The sequence below is a fragment of the Catharus ustulatus genome, chromosome 12 (genome assembly GCF_009819885.2).
Source record: "Catharus ustulatus isolate bCatUst1 chromosome 12, bCatUst1.pri.v2, whole genome shotgun sequence".
In the NCBI taxonomy this organism is placed as follows: Eukaryota; Metazoa; Chordata; class Aves; order Passeriformes; family Turdidae; genus Catharus; species Catharus ustulatus.
In genome coordinates this window covers 12,115,930-12,133,943 of record NC_046232.1, presented here as the reverse complement: position 1 = coordinate 12,133,943, position 18,014 = coordinate 12,115,930, and the positions used below count along the sequence as shown (strand labels likewise).

General features: G+C 35.9%; 1 protein-coding gene across 1 annotated transcript in view; it reads right to left on the bottom strand.

The window, feature by feature from the left end:
• The window catches only part of EFL1 (elongation factor like GTPase 1), a 64,524-nt gene that overhangs the window by 33,524 nt on the left and 12,986 nt on the right, over positions 1–18,014 (bottom strand). Inside the window, exons 13-15 of the mRNA XM_033070859.1 lie at positions 12,905–13,056; positions 12,095–12,273; positions 11,304–11,439 (exon numbers count right to left, since the gene is read on the bottom strand). Coding sequence (XP_032926750.1) covers positions 11,304–11,439; positions 12,095–12,273; positions 12,905–13,056 — 467 coding nt within the window. The remainder of the gene's footprint in view (positions 1–11,303; positions 11,440–12,094; positions 12,274–12,904; positions 13,057–18,014) is intronic.

The following is an 18,014-nucleotide window of genomic DNA, read 5'->3' as shown; positions in this document are numbered from 1 at the left end:
TAAGAGATAGAAATACAGAGAGCAAGGTGAAATAAAAAGGGAAAGCAAGAGGTTAACACTAAGATTTGGGCTGGGGAGCTTAGGGGAAAAGGGGCGATGTTCAGAGCCACGCTAACACTCCAAGAACAGCTCAGGGAGGTCCAGCCTCATTCCTACAGTCCAGCTATTACTCTGAGCAGAAGGCAATTAGTGTAGCCATGAAAATTAAAGAAACATTCAGAGAGGAGCTCTTTTTCATATAGAACAGTAGTTTTTCTCAGGACAAAGAAAGTGCCAAAAAAAAGAGAAGCTGAACAAGACATTTTCATGGCAGTGGCTTTACTTCACACTACACTGCCTCTCAAACCTGTACATTTCCAAGTTGAGCTAATAAGTAGGAACCATGCTGACTGCAGATTTTTGGCTCTCAGACTACTCAGTGAGATTAATTTAATTTAGAGTCAAAACATTTGTAGATTTTCTGCATGAAGAACTGTACATTAAAAACCATAATCCACTACACTGACAGTACTGTGAATCCATGAGACCTTCACCCAAAGTTGAAATAGCAGCACTTTTTGTATTGTATGAAAAACAGTGCCCTCTGCCTTCACATTAACTGGGAGTAAGAAAACATTCTAAGGATAGAACAAGTTAACTGGCTCCTACAGTCAGTTCTTGTAAAGAAACATGCAAAATTACATGACAATTCTCTAACTACCCTCATGTGTCAAGGAATCATCACAACTCAGATGCCATGAATGTTGAGATATTTGATACACAAATTAAAATATAATCCTTATCAGACAGTTGCATGTATGTTTCAAGAAACTTAAACACAGTGAGAAACAAAAAACTACTAAATTTGTTCTTTAGAATTGTTTTGCTCACAGGATACTTGTTTAAAGTACAAAGATGGGGAAAAGCCTTATTCAATCAAAACCAGATAAAGGAGTTTCAATTCTGCAGAACCTTAGAAAAGATTTTATACAGAGAAGATTAGATCTCCAAGAGAATTGTAATTTTTTTTTTTTGCTAAAAATCACATATACAGAAAGCAACTTCCTGGTGTACTAAAACTGAAAAAGAAAGAATTTAAAAGAAAACACTCAGAAGTGAAGAACTATGCAAAAGTAGTGGCAAACCAGATTTATCTAACAAAGCCTACACTGTCTAGAAAAACCATATTTATTTATTCATCTTCAGGGAACAGAGAGGATAACATTTTGAGACAACTAAACTAATTTCCAGATCCAAGTTTCTCCTCCCCTGCCCCAAGTTACACATTTCAGCAGTGATATACACCAGGAATGAGAATATTTTCTATCATTAATACAATTATTTGAGTGATTTAGGTTGTGTTGGGAAAAGCACAGTGTCCTGTTTGAGACTGCAATGGATGAAGAAGCAGGATTGTATTTGAAGCCTGGCAAGAGAGAAGCTGTTTTAGCAACAGAGGTGCACACACCTGTGAAATACAGCTCTGTGATACAGGAAACAATGATTATCCACATGGATAACTTCATGATTTAATGTCATTTTTTACACCCTGCTGTGTCTTTGCAATTGCACACTTGAGTAAAAGTTCAGCCTAAATGACACCTACAAGGCAGTATTTCAGTTCTAATTTTATTTAGTTACCTGTCCCAAGTATACTATGACTTGATACTGACAAATGTCTACATTTCACAACTACCTTTTAGTACATGAATTGGCTACCTGTGCAATGAAGCTGCAACTTTATTCATCTGATAGAAACTGAACTTTATCTGCCAAAAAACAGATAAAGGAATAGTCAGATGATTAAAAGTACACACATTTTTTCAAAGATGTCAGGATTTGATTCATGTACACCATCACAGTAGCAAGAGATATATTTTCCATAAATAACACTGCAAAACCCCAAATCCTTTTAGAATAGAACTTCTTTTCTGCATTGGTTATTGGATACATTCCTAAACAGATTCGATTTATGGTGTCTTTTTAATCTCTGAACGACTATACATGAATTTACATGCAGAAAGGCATGCATTTTCAAACTCATTTGTGCTTAAAGTGATTATTTTGCACCTATTTCTGAAATGACACTGTATGTTCTCAGTTTGAATTTTAGAAAACTCATGGTCACATTAAATAAAGCAAATGTTCCTTCACAACAGGTTTCTGAAAATTTGAGCCCTACAGCAACTTCTGCAAAGGCATTTCTCCAGAATATTTAATTCAGAAGGAAGAAAAGCCTAATGCTATTTTGGACAGGGGGATAAAAGGTTCAATTATATAATCTAAATGCAGAGCCTTGTTAAATCAGATAATTGACACCTCTGTTAAAAATTGAGCCTCAAGTACTAACTTCTCAAGTGAGCCCTGTTTGCTGAATCTCTGGACATTTACTCCACTGCCCTGATATACCAAACTGATGATTCCCACTCCTGATACAGCATTTCATAGCTGCACCAACAGGCAGGATTCTTAGAAATGGTGTGTTATTAACTCTGAATACAAAACTGCAGTCCTCTATTACAGATCCTCATTTAGTAATGGATTCTAAAGTCTCTTCAGAGATTTTCCACCAATCAAGGCAAGTTAGATGGTTTCCCTTAGAACCACAACAGAGGAAAGGAGGGAGCAAGCAGCTACACTACAGACACCTACTAAAAATGCTGACATTCTACTTTTAAAGAGGATACTGGCTTTAAAAAAATACAACACACCAAAGAAAAAAGCATGCTCCAAGCAATTTTTAGAAGAAGACTGAGGGGTATAGTCTTCAGCCTCTTCAAATGAAAACATGAGGTCATTTCCCCAAATGATCATTGAGGGATCTCAGTGTACTGTAAAAAATCCCAAATGCTACACTGTAGATGTTAGCTCAGCAAATAATCCCAAAACTTCACCCTAAGATTTCTCTTAGTATTTTACATTGATAACATTAACTACTTTAACTTCTTCTATTCATACAGTATTGGACAGGAGGTTCATTAGCCAAGTAATAAACATGGTTATTTCTGTAGATAACTGCTCTCCCTTTATTTTTACATGCACTATAGATGGAGAGACTGAAAATAGTACACTGATGATGACTTAAAGACAGTAAGTGTGAAATACTGGGGGAAATCCCTGTCTTTTCATTTTAAAGAGACTTGTAAAATTACACCCATCCAACCACTCACAGAAGATTTGGAGATTTTGGAGATAAGCCAGGTAGTATCCCTGACCTAAAGCCATAGTTAGCTGCTGAAAGGCTGAGTAACACCTACAGAAGTCAACTGTCCACTCTGACACAAGAGGAGTCAGGCCCCTCTAACACTGGCCCTGAATTCTGATAATATCAGTGTGATAATAGGCACTGAACAAATTTGAAGTCTCATGGCCAAGAATCACTTCCTTTTGCAATAAACACTGGGGTGATAAACAGACACCTCAGACCCTGTGCCCACTCTATTTCTAGATGTTTATATAAAGGAGCTGCAGAGCATGTGCCTGCTGCTGTGCTCTGAGCTCCTTCAAGCAGCACTGGTATGAAATTGTCTTGATTCTTGTTAGTCCCACTGCTGCCCACAGGCACACAAGCAGCAGCAACCAACACAGACAAGTCTGGGCAGTTTTCCTTCTGGTATTATTTGGGAAACCTCAAACATCAGCAAGTAGCTGTCTGCATACAAACCCCAAAGAATCAAGAGTGCTTGCCTCGCATTCGGGAAATTACATAGAAATCTCATTTCCATTCACACAAAAGCTCAGTTTTTACAGATTATAAAAACTAAAAGTTGCTATAAAACTGACATAGAATGTTTCATTGCATTCTACTCTTTCCTCAAAAACGTAATCATTTGCATTTTTTTGACATTATAATCCAGCAGGGGTCAAGAGCAAATTTACAGGCATTGTTGGGTAGATGAATACATTATGCCTTTAGCTTAAATAGTCTTATGCAGTTCAAAATTTTAAATATTATTTTAAAACCCCTTGTATTTTACTGGCAAGATTAAACACATTTTTAAGATCTCATAATCAACTCCCAAAAATCAGAGCAGAGAACATTCCAGAAGCACTAGAGAATTTAGAAGTGTTTTTCTTCAGAAAGGATTACTACACTTATAATTTCCTTTTATAGTCTTAATAAGCTTCAGTCAGAAAAACGGGAAAAAATACAGATACTCAAAAAACAATTTAAATTCTCAAAACAAAAACAAAGTAACAAAAAAAACCCCAACCAAAAAGCCCCACCAAAAAACCACAAAGCAAAAAGGGCTTTATAAGGAAACTATTAACCCCATTTGAAGTATCCTTCCAAAATAAGATTCAGCTGAGTTACTAAAGACACATGTCAGTGCTACAACTCTGACCTAAGACATGGCATATTTTTTTCCTCTCAAGTGTTATCCTGATATTGATTTGAAAACAAGGTAATAAATTAATTATTTCTTTTACAATAAAGTTTATCAAGTCAAAGCCCCCAAAATAAACCACGTGAAATGGTAAAGCAAACAGGGCAAAGGAAACTCAGCAGATGATCAGCAAAATACACTTCTAACTTCATTTGGTGCTAGCTCATTAGCTGTGCACTAGGTCATGTTATGTTGCCCTCCAAGCAATACAAATTTCTCAGCCTGCCTTGTTAGAAGCACACACAACAAAGAGCAGGAACTGCAAAGAGACTAAATCCACTATGGCAAAAATAGAGTTAAAGAAAATGGTTTCAGTTTCCAGCTCTGAAAGAGGCCAAACAACAGATTAACTATTATGTCTTTAGCTCAAAGAAACAACTTGGACATATTCAATTTTTTCAATAATTTAACTATTAATAAAATACTAACTGGGTAGGAAAATAATATAAATACTATGGTGTCAGATAAATGCAACACTCCATGAGATTAAATGTCATTCAACAACAAAATCCATTCAATTATATACCTTCTCCTTAACAGTGCTGGATTACTAAAAACAAGTTTAAAAGGCTATTTTTGGCCTTAAAAGGTTATTTTATAGACAATATAAGATGGCTATTAGAGATAAAAATTGTAAGTATTCCAAAACTGAAGACAAAGGTTTGAGTTTTCTTTGTTTCATTCAGTATTTTGGGCTAATTTCAGCAATATTCTGGAGGAAGACTGCCCTCCTGTGTTCACAGAGCACAGCAGGCTGGGATGAGACAGCCCCTGCAGCTGGAATCACTTCAAGCTGGCAATTTTATTTATTCTATTTTTTTTTTAAATAATCACATTACTGATTCAGAGAGTGAAATTAGCCCACCAAATGTTTGCACAGAAATACAAGGCTGGTGAACAGCAGGCCTGTTCCTAGTGCTCTCACAGAAGGTGGTAATGCCTGCTAGCTGGCATCAGGCCTAGAAAGCCATTCTGGGCCTTTAAAATGGCATTGCTGCTCGCAGCTGCTCTTTGCTCTTAACAGAGGCTGCTTATTAAAAGCTCCTAAATTGTTCAATGAAGTCCTAAAGGAATAAAATGCTTGTTAGACACCTTGTAATGAGGTTAGCTGTACTCCCTCACACCAGATCTTCTGCTACTGCAGCTCTATGGCACCTTATCTTCAGAAAGGTACCAAAAAATCCAGAGGTATGAATCCATCACCACCCACATTTCCTGTGCCACACTGTTCCCATGGCAAGAGTCCTGTAAGTGCTTTATGAATAATTAAAACATGAAAGAACAATGTATGGGAAAACCAGCATTTCAGAAATGGAAACACCAAGGTACACAACAGTGTGTCATGTAGGAAGTCTGACAGTGTGCTGGCAACAGGAGGGACTTCCAGATTCCTGCTTTTCACAGTGTAATTTGGCAAGTTAAAAAACAAAATGCTCCTAATTTGGTAGAACACTTGATATTCACATAGCTAACTGCATTTGAGAACAGTCAGGAAATCATCTAGCCTCCTATGAGCCCTACACTAAAGCACTACAAATCTAGTGGCAAGGGAAAAGCTTTGCTTTTAACAGTATTCAGCAAGACACAAAAAGCACTTCAGTAGTTGTATAGGCAGTTCTAAGAAAAATCTAGGTTTTGTACACCAGCAAACACAAGTCCATTGTTAGGGTACTTGTGGATAAAAAGCAGCATACAGATTAATAACTTCAGATGCATGTCATTCTGACCTCGTGTGTGCATGCACAACATGCCTTGAGATAAATTTTACTCCAATTAACAAAAATGTATCACTGAATGATCCTTCAATTATTTATTCAGGACAAACATGAAACTGAGCCAATTTTTAAAAAATCCCATGTGATTATTCACTTGCACAAGCACCTAAACTAATGTTTTCAAAAATGCATGTTGGTTTTCACATCAGCACTTGTTTACATTACTTAGAAATAGTAATGCATATCCAGTATGGGAATCCTAAGCCCTTCATCTGTGCATGAGATGATCACAAAACAAACACCACCTCTCTCCCCTGATCTTTTAAATACTTTTTTACACCACCTCCAACAACCTTTTTTTTTTTTCAGAGAAAAAAAAAGGCATTTTGTTTTCAATGACAGGACAGCAACAAGAAAAATAAAAAAAAGAGAGAGGGAGAAAAAAGGAAGCTATTATTCTGTGCATCTGGAGGGCATGCACTTGTTAAATCTTTACTTATGAGCCCAGATTACTTTTTCCTCACATACTGCCTCATCATTTTTCCTTTGTCACTTCAGGGATCACTCAGTTCTTTTTATAGTCCTCAACCACAAGAATTTCACAACGATTGTTACAAAGTGATGTTTTTCCTGTAATTGTACTTTTTTTTTGACTAGTTCATGCAAATAAATAAAGTAAATACATAAATGTATTTCTATACATAAAGGGAGAGAGATTCTTGCACGGGAACAAGCAAATCAACCATCCCATCCTCTTGCATTCACCATAATTCAGGTTTATTAATAGTTCAAAACACTGGTGGTCAGACAGAGTTTTAATTTAGACGAAATATTCTTAACATAGAAACATAATTGAAATTATTTAAAACTTGCATATAATAATCTCCTTTGTGCAGCTTTAAACACTGTTTCAATTTAAGTTATTGTTTTGCCTCCTAGTAAACAAGCAGCATCTCTTTCTTTCATGGAAAGACCTAATAAGTGCTGCTTCCCCACAACTTTCATTAACAAAAAAAAAAGAAAAAGAAAAATTGTTCATGGTAGTGTTAATTCTTCTCTTTGTGTACCTGCTTTATCAGTCTCTACAGCTTGTTAAACAATACTTAACACCACTTAGCAAACAGAAGGTCTTACAAACAACAACCAAACTAAATCAATTATGTATTCTAACCAAACCATTTCCAAGAGCTATGATAATGAAATTAAAGACCAATGGATTTCACACTACAGCAAGGGCTCACCTCCTGTCAAATACCCCACCTCTGGAGATGTCTGAATGGCAGCAGGAACCTCCAGTGCTGCTGATATTCCCAAGGGAAATGTCCCAGAAAGAACCCAAGCTACTGTAATGCTCACTAAACTAAAGAAGCTAGAACCTCTGGATTGCCAGATGATTGTCTACATTTCTCCTTTCTCTGTCACATTTTTGCTGTAGGAAAGAAGGACAAGCCTTTAAAGAGCATTGCTATTTGCAGATGATATAATGGAAACAAAGGCAAGTGTTAATTTTAGTGTCATTAAGAATGTAAATCAGTCAAGCAGGCTTTGCAATGTAATATTTAAGTACCATTTCTTTCCTAGAAGTTCCAGAAAGACAGTATTGTCAAAACAGCAAGGCCTATGATACTGGACTTTCTTTCCAATGAATATTCAGGCAGTTTTCTATAAAGGGAGCAGAGAATGTGCCTGAGATGTCTTGGAATCAAAAATCAATTATTTTGAGATAGGGATTTGGGTGACACACATAATTGTCACATTAAATGTCTGCAAGTACAGAGTACTCATATATTTGGAATTTAAGCATGGTTCTGGTATAGCTAGTTGGAATTACAGAGCAGGACTGTGTCTCTCTGAAGGTAACAAGGCCTGAGTCCAAGTGAAGCTGGTACAGAAGCTGAGTCAGGACAGAGTGACACAGACACAGCCAGCCCTGCAATCAGGGCACTGGCAAGAGCAGGGTCTCACTGCCACAGCTCTCAGAGCTGATGCCCACAGGGAGGTTTGAATGCCAGCTGCACACCTTGCAAAGGCAGGTGATGTGACAGAGGAAAAGAAGCCATTCCTGAAACAGTGCACCAAGGCACACAACTCATTTTTGGACCAGTACTTCAACATTTTCTCCAATTAAGCCTGAAGATACCTTCATGGCCCATTTCAATGACTATCATGTTTTTCATTCAGCAGTTTCAACTCAATACAAGTGCCATTTGGAACCTGAGGGCACATGCCTAATCTAGTATAACCTTATCTGCTGCTCCAGTAACTAGATTCTCCTCCTGCAAGGCCTCTGCTCATTCAAGTACAGAGCACACCCTTGCAGTGCCAGTTAAAAAGTAAAATATCTTGTCTGTGGCACAGGACATCTTGAGAGCTGCTGGTGCAGAAAAAGGTGACAAATAAAAAGCTGAAATGTAAGACAGTACTCTCTTCTCAGAGGGCACTTTGTTCACATACACCTTTTAGTTCTCAGAGAAAATACCAGTTCTTCTAAATTACAGATTCTACCATCTGGGTGTATTTATCTAAGACAAGGATTTTATTCTTTCCACAGAACAGTCTGACAAATAATTTTTAAAAGAAGATTTATAACAAAGACTTTATTACCCTTGGTCCCCAAGAACTTACTGTTTTCAATCATTTTTCACCTCCTACTCAAGGCCTACAAAAATTCACAGTAGTCACAAGCTTGCAAAGAAAAACTCTGAATTAGAAACAGCTATATGGAAAAGGCTCTATCTTATATTTGCCACATTAATTGAAAATGAAATACTGCTTAAAGCTTTTTGACAAACACTTGTGGCAAAACAGTCCAGCTGCAAACTTGCAACACAAATTAACCAATGCAAAACATTTTGTCTCTTCTAACTTCCAGGAACTCAAAATAATTCCAGAAAATAACTTCCCAAAGTTTCCAGAATGGCTACACATATTAGACAAGTACATAGTGTCTCTTTCTAGCTTGATGTTCTTGAATTGTTTGTCACAGGTCAAACACAACAGGCTTCATTGCCCTTTCCACTTGGGGTGATTTGCAATCTCAGATTTTCATCAATTAAAAGGAGAGTAGTGTTTTAAGGAAATATTAATTAATCTTCCCATCTTCAGTAAAACAATCTCTGTATCAAGCTTTATCTTTGATCACTAAACCTTTGCATAAGCCAGTATAAAGGACAAAAAGGCCAATTACTAGGACCAAGCATATCCTCCCTTGTAAAAAACAATATATAAATAATAACAAAAACCCCCAAACTCTGAGGAAAAAATCTGAAAAAATCTATATCATGAGTCTTAAAGTGGAAATAGGCAGTCATGATTAACTGGGTATTCCTTATGGCAATAACTTAATTATACAGAGTGAAACCACAGAGCTCTCAGAAAAGCTTCCTTAATTTACTGGATAATCCACAAGCAATTTCCTTATATGGCTGGAGAGAAATCACTGCTGTGTGCACTAAAGCTGGAAGACAAATGGCCTTACAAACAGAAATTACTGTTGCTAACTGGAATAAAAAAAGTCTTGCATCACCATTGTTACACATTCCTTTCATAAAAATGCATTGCATTTTCTTCTGAGTGTGCTAAATCGTTGTCAAATCATTAAACAGCTTACTGAATTTTTGTAAATTAACAGTGCAGCCTCACAGGGAAATGGGAGAAACAAAGGAAAGGCATTTAGGATTTTTAGTGTAAAAAACAAAAAATCTTTAAAATTACATTAGATCTAAAAATCCAACTACAGACTTGAGCTTATATGCCTCAGGTAAAAATGAAAACTTGTTTTGTGTGATCACTTTACAGTGATGTGATGATAAAAGATGAAATACCAAACATACTCTGGCTAAGAGTGACTGTGAACTCTGACCTTAAAATTCTAATGAGTTCTTCTAAATATGACCATTTAGAACTCTTATTACTGAAGTAAGCTGCCTTTCTTTATGGAAAAGTTAGACCCCAATGAAGTGCAGCCTTCAGCAGTAGACTACCAACAAATTCTAGTAGAATTTGATGGTTACAAAAACCTTTCTTAAAATTTGGTCCAACTCTTAACACTAAAGACATAATAAAATCCTCACAATATATTTTTTCTCTGCTGGAGGCAGCTCCAGGAGTATTTACTGTTTGCTATGCACAAAGACCACATCCTTTCATTTCTTACTGCAAATGGTTTTGGGATGGGTTTCTCTATTTTTTTCCCAAACTCTTAATCATTTTTTGAAGTAAACAGACCATATACTTAATATATTTTCACACACTCACTCAGTGACACACACACACACTCAGGCTCACACTCACACACTCACTCACCATTTTCATACTGCAAATGGCCAACTACAACCAGACTGCAGTAAGGTATAATTCAGAATTTTAAAATATCAAGCTTCCAACTAAAAGTAATTCACCAGTTGTTTATGTTCTTAATGCTAGGCCCATGATAAAAGAGACAAAGCGTGGTTTAGCTGCCTAAATTTAAAAATTTCTTAATTTCACCATAAACTTCTAAAAACCAGGCAGTACACATGAAAATATTAATGTATTTTGCTATAATTCAAACATTTTCATTAACGTAATGAAAACAATAAAAATTTAGAGTTTACACTTCCTAAAATCTAAACACTACTTTTGCTATTAAAAAAGACAAATGAAGGACAAAGGCAGTGAAGCATGTTACTCATTCTACAGCAAAGCAGCTCAGAATCTGGCACAAAAGAGCCTAACTCAATGATTAGGTTAACTTTTACAACTCTGTCCACAGAGAAAGTGAAAAAAACTGCCACAGTCATAAAAGAAGTAATTTTTAGCACCAGGGTTCAAACAGACTCATAAATAAAACTACACTCATCCACATCACTAGAAAAGTCACATTAAAGAATTTCCACTGTTGGGGAAATATGATAAATAATCCTTGCAATCTATGAAATATGAGAATTTACTGCTGCCTTTGGCAATCCCTGGCAGCACTGCTTACCTGGCAATAATCCAAGCTGAAGATAACAGGCTAATGTAATCCCTACTTTTCTCCTATTCAAAGTGCACAGAAATCCCAATTTAATTAGACTGTCTCCCTTTTTTGCACACACAACATACTTTAAAATATTCATGGACTTCAAGTTTCTTATTTATTAATTACATCAAACTGATTTCAGTCTATTTTGGATGACAGAAGGACTCAGGCGCTAAAATTAAAGCTTAAAAAAAAAAAAAATTAAATCCTTGTTCTTACCCAGGACATTTCCTGCAGGTACTTCCTCAAGATCTTCAAGCTCTCTTCCCATAAGTAAGTAGAGGTTCTCCAAGGTACAGCAGGTCATATGAGGGACTGCTGGCAGATCATCTGTGGCAGGGCACTGGGATGACAGCTACACAGAGCAAAAAACCAGCATTTGGATATCTATCACTTAGCTCTGATAAAAAATTCTTCCACAAAACCTCCTTGCATTCCAAAGTGAAAAAATACAATCCAAAAGCATTTTCATCTCAAATCTTAGACACTCCCAGAAATCCAGACTAGAGGCGAACATGTGAATGTTACCAAGAAGATAAAAAATAATGCTCTCTTTAGCAAATTTTAGGTGTGTACTACTTCTACCTTGCTTTTCATTACTACTGAAAAAACAAATGTTTTGAAGTGAATTCAAAAGTAATTAACTTCTTTGATCAGAATTGCCAATATTTAACACCAGTTTTTCCCAATACTATTGTGCACCTTCTGTTCCCTACAATAATTGCTTTTACCTTCACATTTTTCTTAAAAACAAAATATACACATACTGGATTTATGGTTAGCTAATACAACACTGTATTTCAAATTATTTTGGAAATGTTACAGTTTCTAATGAGTTTACAGACACAATCAGCTATTAGCACAATTACCAAAATCACTTTGATACTTTTTAGAATTATTCATTTGAACTTTTTTCCTCTCTTTTTGGACTGAGACACGTGTAAGAAGTTAAGTCATCACTGTTTCAAAAGAAAACCAAGTTATTGCAACTGTTCACAGGCAGCTCTTACCTTATGCAAAGACTCAGCAGGATCATATTTTGGTCCTAAAACAAAGATTTTTTGCCCTCTTTTCACCACGCCACTGAACACTCTGGCAAAAGCAATGAAATACTCCTTGTTGTCTGCTTCCTGTTTCACTGCCTTCGAGGTCATGCTGTCTCCTTGATCAGTGAGCTGTTGCTCTTCACCTAATCAGTCAGAAAAAATATATTAAGCATAAAAACACTTTCTGCCTCATCATTTGGAGAAAAAAACCCCAAATTGATATATTGTATTGTCACATGTGGCAAATCACAGAATTGTTCCAGTTAAAACAGACCTTTAAGGTCCTGAAGTCCAACCCAGCACTGCCAAGCTCACCACAAGCCCATGTTCTTCAGCGTAGCATATTTTAATATCCCCAGGGATAGTGACTCAATGACTTCTCTGGGCAGCCTCTTCTAATGCTTTATACTTCTGGTCAAGACATTTTTCCTCTAAACCTTTCCTGGCACACCCTGAATTTTGGCTACTTGGCATTGCAAGTTACTTGATTTTCAGCAGAGCATCTCCTTGAAGCATCATCTCCCTTCAATAACCAAAGTACTGAGATCAGGCACATTCTCAGGCTAAGGAACATCAACCTGTGGCACTATTTCACCGTTTATGAACTGTCAGCTTTCTTACAAATCCCTCCTCACTCTTTGCTCAGTTCCATGGATTGCACTTTGGACTGGCATGTGGATGATTCACAACGTGGATTTGTGGTGCCCCTTGGCAATACCAAGACACTCCTATTAAACATTTTCCTAGAAAAACAGGCATTAAGGTACCACCCACCTTTTGTATCACCAGTGTTCCCAGTTACTTCAGGTGAATTTTCACTTGGGGGCTTTTCTGACAGCTCCTTCCCTTGACTTGCTGCCAGTTTTTCTGCATGCCTTCGTTTGGCAAGTTCGCGTCGATGAGCAATTTCTTCTTGAGTTAATGGCCTACATTGCATTTTAAAACATCAGTATTTAGTAACGCCATTTGTTTTAAAATAAATTAGTTAACAGTAATTAGAATATTACATATTTTACATAAGTAAAAACTCATGAAGAATGCTTTTTGTCCCCAATACTATAATTTTAAGTCAGCAAACTTTTCCTCTACCATATTTAGGCTTTCATTTTTCTTCCAGATACAAAATAGAGATTTTTATTTACTCATGTTATTTTTATTACTTTAAAATAATCTTTACAGCAAGTACTCAAATGCAGGAAAACTCTTTGCTTGTTAAAGCTCCCTTTTATAAGGTGAATAAGCCCATTAAGGCAAAAAGATTTAAAACACACAAAACCAACAAAAAATAATTTTAATAGTCTGATGCATCCATCTACTCACTGGTACGCTCTGCCTTAAAGCAAAGTACTTCAAAGTATGATTTAGAGCAATAAATAATATTATCAACATTTTCATGTAAGGCAATATAAAGAGACTTGTTTGTCAATGCAAACATTTTAAACAGCAAAGTGATATTCATTACACATATATGAAATCTAATAGCATTGCCCAAAAGTGTCCATTTGATTTTTAAACCTGGCTCTAAATAAAAATATATGTTATCTTCTAATGATTTTAAAAATAGAAAATAAACTCAGACACTCTTCATCTTCTCTTTTCAGTTATTTCTCTGTTTCCATTAATTTCCCATGTAAACCTAATCATTAAAGATACTTCTATGAATAATCTATTCTGTTTACTAATTTCAGTATCAACAAAATCTCAAGTAATGTGCTGTTATGTGCCTACATTAAAAAAATAATCTTTAGTGCTGTCACTTAAAAGCAGAAGAAATAATTAAGTTATGTAGACATAATTTGTTAACAGCACCAGAATGCTTTTGGTTTTGTCTTTATTTTTTTCCACTGGGCGCAATGGACATATATATTGCCTTCCAGCATTAATAAATTTACAAAATAATAACCAATGTATTTATTATATTAGTATTTTTAATGGAATTCTAACTCCAGAGAAGGAACAGAAGTCCAGTTATCATAAAACATGCATTTCTACAACACCAGTGGACAAAATAATCATCCAGTCTTAGACCTTGACTTCAGCTGAAGAAGGTGAACATAATCCCACAGCAAAACCTCTCCTACATGATTTGTCCTGCATTTGTTCACATGACAGACACAACCAACAGTGCTCAGTGCTGAGATGGTTTAGGATTTTTTCAAACTGCATCAAGCACACAACATTAAAACAAAAAGTGCCTCCATTAGTGGTTTTAGCTTGCTGAGTAGCCTTGGACAAGTCACTTCCCCTCTTCAACCTCCACACTTCCAAACACAGGGCAAGATTTCCTGAACAGCAACAGCAGTAATGAATGATAAGAGGAAGAAAATCACAGGAAGCACTACAGCAGTAGAGTCATTTTTGTTTACAGAAGAACCATATAAATATGATCTCTACTAAAAAAAAAAAAAAGCACAAAAAATGGACTCGCTTTGCCATATCAACTATTGCACACTGTGAAATAAGAAAAAGTTCTGTTAATCACAGGTCAAAGGTTTTACGTGCAGTCAGTAGAAAGAGTTACTGGACACCTACTCTGCCCTTAACTGGATTAATCAGGGGCAGGAAGTCTTGAACAGATTACAGGGCTGAGACCAACTCACTGCCAGTAAGATTTTTATTTATATCATATTCAGGATGACTTTTTACATAAAACAACTTCTGCAGGAGACTCAATTTAAAAAATAAGACACTTGAGTAGTCAAAATTCTTCAAAGAACTTGAAGAAATCACTTGGAACAGTTACTGTGTTTATCTTGAACCCAAATGTTCAATTTGAAAGAGTAAGAAAACTATACATAAGTTAAAAATGTCTCTAAAAATCACCTAAGAGAGGCCCCCAGGATAAATTGTCAGAACTTGAAGTACAGACTTTTAGAACTCAGAATCTGAGACAGACACATTGCATGTTACAGAAAAGGAGAATCTTTTCTGTAGTTTGGCACTTCAAACTTCTTGGAAAGTTAGGAGTTTTTTTAAAAAAAAAGGAAAAAACTTGTGTCTTAAAGAGTCATGACAGAATTAAGAATATGTATCTCTAAAATTTCAAATACTGTGGTATTTCTGCTTGGTTTGTTTATTTTACTGCTAAAGAGAGTGAGGCTTAACAATACAAAATGCAAAGCAGATGGTGGAGAAGAAAACTTTTTTATGATTTTTTTTTTTCCTGAAGGCAGCTGTTCAAAGTTATTTAAAGGTTTGGAATGTCAGAAAAAAATTCTAGAGGAGATAGATTGGTAGGGAAAGTACAGCTCAGACTGCCAAGGGTGTCATAAACACAGTCTATATATGATGGTATAGTATACATACAGGGACTATGTATGCATTCCAACATATCTGATTGTCCAAAAATACTTTTCATTTTTGTAAATAATCCTGAGAGTAGAAGAAAAAAGTTTCTTTACTTTTTTCCACTTTATATGGTATTTTTCAAAGCATTATTATATTAAGGTGTCAAATAGCCCAAACCACAAATATTAAAGGTACCTTAAGATTCTGAATGCACTGGTCTAAGTTGCAATATATATAAAAACACACAAAAAATATTCTCATTTTGATAAAAAGGCAGATTGAGTGTAGGTGGGACTTCAACTATCAGGTACAACCTAGTACAACCATCCTGGTTTCTGCCACCATCAATTTCTATAAAATTAGTCACTTCCAGTAGTATCATTAGAAACCACAAAAAGATAATGTTGTCAAATAAATCCTTATATAGAGTTGTAACACAATCAAGCAGAACACAGAACAAGATTAATGCACATAAGGTACTGGATCTGCAACAAAACCAGTTTCAAATTATACTCTGATTTATTCAATTTCTCCAGTTGGCAAAACCAATCAGAAGTAAAACCAATTTTGAACAAAAGCTGCCCATACAAAAAAAAAAAAACCAGATTGGTTCTTTTTCTTCTTCCCCCTTTCCCCTTTTTCACTCCACTACAAAAGAACAACAGCCTCATAATATCAGCATGAAAAAAAATGGTAACATGTAGTCACACAAGAATCAGCAAATAAAAATTCTGTAGCAGGAGGAGAAAGAGAGATTCCCTGACTCCAGAGAAATTCTACAGCACCCAGACACAGGAGCCTGGCACAAGTAATGGAGCTGGTACAGAAGGGTGACCACACCATTATCAATTCATCTGAAACTCAAACATGTGGCAAACAAATACTATGGAAATAATAATATGGGAAATAGTATAATATACATGCTATTGCCATTTAATAGATTGCTGATTAAAGGCATTAGATTTCAGGTAATGTAAGTAAGCTCCTGCTGACTACTGCTATGATTCTCACATTCCCCCAGGACAACACATTTAGTTCAAATTGAATGAAAACTAAACTTCCTCATGCAATCAATCCTCTGAACATGACAGCTTTTCTACTCTTTCACATTATCAAAGACAGACTTCAATCCAAAGCAGTTCAAAAATCCAGAGTGAATAATCAGAACAAAACACCCAAAGATAAATTTGTCTTTGATTATTGAAGTGTTATGTTTATGTTTTTAACCTCCAGACCATCTTAAAAAGGAAACACCACAGTCAAAACATCAATTTCCAAAAGACTACTAGTACTGCCAAAAGTGTCTGTGATGCATCTCTCATACCATGAACAATGGCTTTCGAGCTCTGAGAATGCCTTGTCTCCATACAGCTTTTTCCAGTTCAAATTGCATAAGCTCATGGACAGATGTTTGTCTTCACAAGGTGTGGATGGAGTAATTTCTGGTACATCTTTAAATCCATTCAATTCATAAAGAATTCTATTCATGACTCTGCTGTTCAGAATTAAGTTCTAGTGAAATCAGGCTGCTGCTCTGCTCAGCGGGCACTCAAAGAATCCTGTCAGCAACATCCCTAAGGACAGTTTGGTCAAGTGCAGTTTGCATTGCACATTGCAGCACAAAGTATGTCCAGTGGTGTCCCTAATCCTTTAGAAGTTCATTAATTTCTGGATTAAACTACTTCAGGTCCATGGAACAATTTCCACTAAAACTAATGTGCATCTACTATGATCATTTATTATCAGTTCTACTGCAATGAGACTGGTATGCAATTCACAGTAGAAATAAATGTGTTAACACAAAAGGAACAACTGAAAATTATCCAAATCACAACTTACATAACATTTCATACAACAGTCTTACAGGACTCTTTCAACAGTGAACACTCAACTGTTTGTATAACATTATATAGCAGTTATCATTCATTCTGAGACACATAATGAAATGAGGGATCAATCCCAAGCTGTCACACTCTGCCTGGAAAAACACTCCAGACTGATAGAGCGACCTCTGATTTATCTCACATGCTGAATGTGCAAAAAAGAAAAAAAAAAACTTGAGGCAAAACTCTTCCCCAACGTTACAAGCCTTACTCACTTAAGCTCACCATTACACAAACTATACTATGTCCAGAGATTCAAATTTCAACCATTACTCTACATTTCCTTTTGGATCAGCTGCCAAGGTCTTTGCCAGATTCAAATGTATACTATTACTGAAATCCATTTCATGATAACCATAACAGGCATTCTAATTTTTGGAAAGCATTTTTAGTTCTGTAATTGGATGCCAAATTCAGATGCTAAGCTGTAAATCTGACAGTCCATTCAGATGATACATGCCCTATTCATTTCTAATGCACAAACTACAATTTAGAACAAACTGCTAATGAAAACAGAAGATGATGGGTTCTGATCACACTGAAGCCACTGCAATTCATATTGCCTTAAACACAGAAATTAATTTACTTGCAAGAAGACAGTAATTTCTTACAGAGCTGGGAGCTTTATACAGATTCTCATTTTGTTCAATGTCATTTCAGCAGAAGATTTGGCAAAAATCACAGAATTTGTTTTTCCCAATACACTTTTTATA